This window comes from Macaca nemestrina, chromosome 4 (genome assembly GCF_043159975.1).
Source record: "Macaca nemestrina isolate mMacNem1 chromosome 4, mMacNem.hap1, whole genome shotgun sequence".
NCBI classification, from domain to species: domain Eukaryota; kingdom Metazoa; phylum Chordata; class Mammalia; order Primates; family Cercopithecidae; genus Macaca; species Macaca nemestrina.
Window position 1 is genome coordinate 46,157,614 of NC_092128.1, and position 4,775 is coordinate 46,162,388.

At 38.6% G+C, this 4,775-nt stretch overlaps 1 protein-coding gene across 2 annotated transcripts; it reads left to right on the top strand.

The window, feature by feature from the left end:
• The first annotated feature begins 2,671 nt into the window (after nt 1-2,671).
• Nucleotides 2,672-4,076, top strand: LOC105475875 (small integral membrane protein 30). Of its 2 annotated transcripts, none has more exons than XM_024790820.2 (3): nt 2,672-2,764; nt 3,135-3,228; nt 3,685-4,076. In XM_024790820.2, exon 3 carries the CDS (start codon nt 3,713-3,715, stop codon nt 3,890-3,892), a length of 180 nt encoding a protein of 59 aa, XP_024646588.1. In that variant the 5' UTR covers nt 2,672-2,764; nt 3,135-3,228; nt 3,685-3,712; the 3' UTR covers nt 3,893-4,076. The 2 variants fall into 2 exon arrangements, with proteins under 2 accessions (XP_024646588.1, XP_024646587.1); XM_024790819.2 differs by having other exon boundaries at nt 2,737-2,852.
• Nucleotides 4,077-4,775: the final 699 nt, after the last annotated feature.

A 4,775-nucleotide genomic window follows, 5' to 3' on the forward strand; every position in this document is an offset into this window, starting at 1 on the left:
TTCCCCATCCTCCACAAGCTCGCGTGTATGATTGATTCCCACAGACAACTGATGTTCACTGGTGGGAGGAAGGACCATATACATAATGGGCTCTAGGTGGTGCCTGGAACTGCGCCCAAAATGACCTTTTACACCTCTCCCATACACTTCCGTAAATGCTAGTACAAGAGGTATTTAGCCTCAGTAGACGTTCTCTGCAATAGTTGAACAGCTCTGGAAAGTGTAGCTTATCCCATCCTTTTGGTCTAATGAGTAGTTAGTTCTAACATTCTCAGTGATTAATGTCCTATTAATTATGGGAAATACTGACTAGGTCTGGGTTGGTTTTTTTTAATTGTGAAGCTCCAGTAAAATATTTTGACTCACTTGGCTTGGGTCAATTGCTAATGAGGAAGTCTGGGTTTTATAAATTCCCTGACACACACCAGTCATTGCAAAATCCTGATATTGGTCTGTCCTGCATCCTCTGATGGATCCCAGGGGTGCCTTCCTTCAGGGTCTACCAATGACACTTCTAACAGAAAAATGAGCAGAAGCCACTTCTTTTTTTTTTTCTGAAACCATTTCTGGGTAACATCTGATGGAAAATTTTGCTCTCCACTGCTCAGTTAAGTAACTAAAGTTCTTTAAGTATCATTGATGCCATTAATCTCTATTTTAGTAAAGGATGATGTAGGCACAGATTTGTTTGAATCAAAAGACTAAATTCTGGATTCTATAACCCTAGACACTTAATGTCAAAAGAACAACCACATAGAAGTCTGTAGAAGCATTCACGTAGCTTGGGAAAAATGGGAGTGTAGCATTGCTTCAGAAAATTGGTGTTTCACATTGCTACCAGAGATGTTCACAGGCAGCACTTGTGGTTAGTCGATGCTGGACACAGAAGCAGCTGCTCATCTATCATCGCCTTTTTTAGAAGACAGACCACACATGTGCAACATGGCAGTTATTATCCCGGTCAGCAATCTAGCCAAAATATCTAATCAGGTTTACAGCTAGGAAATAACAGTTCACTGAGACAGAGTGAAGACATGTTAAAAATCACACAGTAGGAGCAGGTCAAAGAAGTGAAGGAGATATCATATTCGTGGTACTCCAGAAATTAATCCTTGCAACTACATCAGCTAATATTGGAACCCCGCCCCCCGAGATCGACATTTCCAAATATAATATATATCACAAACTAATAGAAACCATTATAATTTAAAGAGAAAGTATCTTGCCACTTACAGACTCTTTAAACTTAAAACCAAACCAGTATCTTTAATGTTGACATGCCTAGAAACAAGTCTGTAGCAATACTAACTTTAAACTAGTCTCTGCTGACTTTAGCTAACTAAAATAAACACATAAGGAAAAATAAACATGTAGGGAAAAACAAAATGTTCACAGTAGGATATGAGAGAATATTTTGGAAGCCATAAAAATATAGCTCCTATTCCAAATATAATTGATTACAAAGGCACAAAAGTAGCTCAAAACAAAGGATGCAATGAACGAAACCTTGTTAAAATAATCAAGGTTAGAGAAACAATGTTGACGTTATTGTGCAGTTATTCTCAGATTTCCAATTTTCTAGTCACCTTGGTTTGGTTTATTTGGCACCTCTTGGTCTCTCATAAGATCTTGTTGGCACATTTATCTAATCAAATCATTATTATTATTAGGCAACATTACTGAGCACCTGCTGGGTGCCTATTAGGAGCCAAGAATATAAATCTTCGCTAGAGAGCCTAGGAACGTGTAAGAAAAAGGGTAACTGACAACACAAGAATACATGCTAATTATGGGCATTGAACTGAATGTACCTGCATTATCTAACAGACTGAACCAGGGGACTTTCAGATCAGGCAGGTGGCTTCACACCCAACCTTCATCATTAATAATTTATAATGTGAGGACAGCAAATAAATTTTCAAATCAGTGAATATGGAAGAGTTCAGAAGATCAGATGACTACAAAGGTTCAGGAAGGAGTTCACAGTTATTAGACTACTGAAAGAGCGTCTTTCAGAAAGGTTACGACTTACATATACAAATAACTAATTCTTGTTTTATGATTTAAAAGCAGTATTTTTACATCTTTTCATATGTAGGGACATTCGGGGCAGAGGTTTCACAAAAACATAGCTGGGAAGGAATCACCGCAGTGCACTCTTGAATAGATTGTCACTTTAGGACCTGAATCCTGAGAGATCTTCTGCAATAGGGCTAAACCCATTTTTCCTAAATCCTTTTTTGCACTACAGATGTTTAACCTTTTATGATATGCCTTATTAACCGCGCTTTTTCCCCATTGATTAAAAAATTAATAAATGGCATATGGTTCATTAGGAAGATGGTGACAGAGATTTCCTGCTTCAGAAACGTTGGAAGCCGCTGGTTTAAAAGCATCCGGAACAGAGGGCTCTACTCGGGTTCTCTCCCCGCTGCGTCATTTCAGTCGAGGAAAAAGACAGAATTACAAGTGCGCCTTACAGACTCAACAGGGTAGAAAACTTGCTATCATTTCTTTTATTTTGAAGTGAGCTTTTATATAAACACACGAAACCATGCATTTAACAGTAAAACTGGGCAGTGAAAGGAAGCCCCGCGAGTTCGCGACTTTTCGCCTCCGCTAGAGCGTGACCGTCACGCCCACTGCCACTTACAGGGGGAATGCGCCGGGGCATCATGGGAGTCGGCGGCGGCAGGGATTGTGGGAAATGTAGTTTGGAGACTCCGCCCTCCTCGCCATTCCTGTAATGGCTGCTTCCTGGAAGGTAATGTACGAACTCGTCTCCGACGGATACTTAGGTTGCACCAGTGTATTTGTAAAACAGGAGCAAATTTGGGCCTTGCCGTTCCAAAGTAGGAATTCTTTTTCAAATCTTAATATCAAGTCCTGAAATGAACTTATCTCTCTGTTCTGTTTCTTTTTACCTTTTCTTGTGTGGGTGAACTGACCAACTTTTAAGTCTAGTTCCTTGTTGGACAGACTGTTTTCTCTCCTCATTACCTATCCCTCTACCGTCCATATGGCCTCCACGCTCTGCACTGACTCTAGCTGCCTCTTTAAAATAATAATAGTAATAATAATTAATTTTTAAATCCTTCTCTCCGCCCCCTCCCCACCCCCCATGCTAATAATAGGTCGTGTCACGTGGAACCTCTTAATCTCAGCATCCGGAGCTCCAGGAAGGGAAAATTTCAAGTCAGATAGAATTCTATATATACCATTTCTTTGGTAAGTCTTATTAATTCCCCACAACTTCGCAAAGTTATATGTTGTGTGACTTTTGCCAAATTTGTCTGCATTTCCTGGATGGGAGAGACCCTGAGAAAATGTATAATTTTTACCCACTGGGATATTTTAAGTTTCCAAGTTAGTGGCTCGTGCATTTTTTCTTTCTTTCTTAATTATGAACTCCTGTTCAATTTTTGTTTGGTTGATGCACAAGGTGTTGGCATTATCATGGAAAATTCCTGGAATTAGATTGTTATGAGATAGGGAGATGAGCCTCAAATTACTGTCTTTAACGTCCCTCTGTTTTTCCACCTATAAGATGAGGAGATGGATTGGAAATGATTCATAAAGTGTCCAAAAGATTGGCTGGCCTGTTATTTGTCATGTGTTCATTTTGTCATTTGAAAAGGGAGGAATTTTTAATGGTTCCTTTTTGTTTCCATGTTTAATTTCTAGGAACCTTCAGCCTCCAGATTCCAACATCATGACCTCAGTTTCAACACAGTTGTCCTTAGTCCTCATGTCACTGCTTTTGGTGCTGCCTGTTGTGGAAGCAGTAGAAGCCGGTGATGCAATCGCCCTTTTGTTAGGTGTGGTTCTCAGCATTACAGGCATTTGTGCCTGCTTGGGGGTATATGCACGAAAAAGAAATGGACAAATGTGACTTTGAAAGGCCTACTGAGTCAAACCTCACCTTGAAAACCTTTGTGCTATAGAGGCTAAACCTGAGCTCTGGTGTGTGAAAGGTTCCAAGAATCAGTAAATAAGGGAGTTTCACATTTTTCATTGTTTCCATGAAATGGGAACAAACATACATTTATAAATGGAAAAAAAAAAATGTTTTCTTTCCAACAAATAATGCACAGAAAAATGCAGCCTATAATTTGCTAGTTAGAAAGGAGGTCAAAGAAGTAAAATGGCTGAAATTTACATAAGTAATATTTCATAATCTTAGAATTCTCTCAAAGCATGTGAAATAGGAAGAAGGAAGTTCTTGCCCAGAATCTTAGGAAATCACCACTGTTTGGTTATAATCACTGCCTCCTGAATCGTTGAGGAGACTTTTCTCCTTTTTTTAATTAGATTTTTTTGTTGTTGTCTCCCAAGTTAATATTATATTTAGATATCAGAGAGTCAGCCAAAAAGGAAAACTTTTATCTCTGGGGAAAAAAACATTTAGAAAAGTGTATTCAGTGTATCTAATACTGAAATGCAGAAAAAATCTAATGTTAAAAAAAAAAAAAACTATAGACATTGACATGGAAGAGATTTAATGTTTTGAAAAAAAACTTTATATTAACCGAGTAACATCCTCCTGATGAGAAGTACTATATTAAATATAAACCCATTATGTTATAAGTTAATGTGTCGTGTCCATTTCTTATTTGGGGCTGTTTGTATCCATTGCGGATTTTTATATGAGCTAAGTGGAGAAGGGGAGGATGCCTTGTGTTAACTGATTGCGGTAGCTTGAAGAGACATAATCAGTGACAAATGAGAACTGGGCAGCATTAAGGTCAGAGAAGCCCCTGATAGAAAATCTAGAA

What these genes read in the sequence shown, in the direction of transcription:
- LOC105475875 (XM_024790819.2), top strand. Translation starts at nt 2,747, where the DNA reads ATGGCTGCTTCCTGGAAGGTAATGTACGAACTCGTCTCCGACGGATAC. An exon ending in TTGGGCCTTGCCGTTCCAAA is followed by an intron (nt 2,853 to 3,134) that starts GTAGGAATTCTT and finishes TGCTAATAATAG; the next exon opens with GTCGTGTCACGTGGAACCTC. An exon ending in CTATATATACCATTTCTTTG is followed by an intron (nt 3,229 to 3,684) that starts GTAAGTCTTATT and finishes TTTAATTTCTAG; the next exon opens with GAACCTTCAGCCTCCAGATT.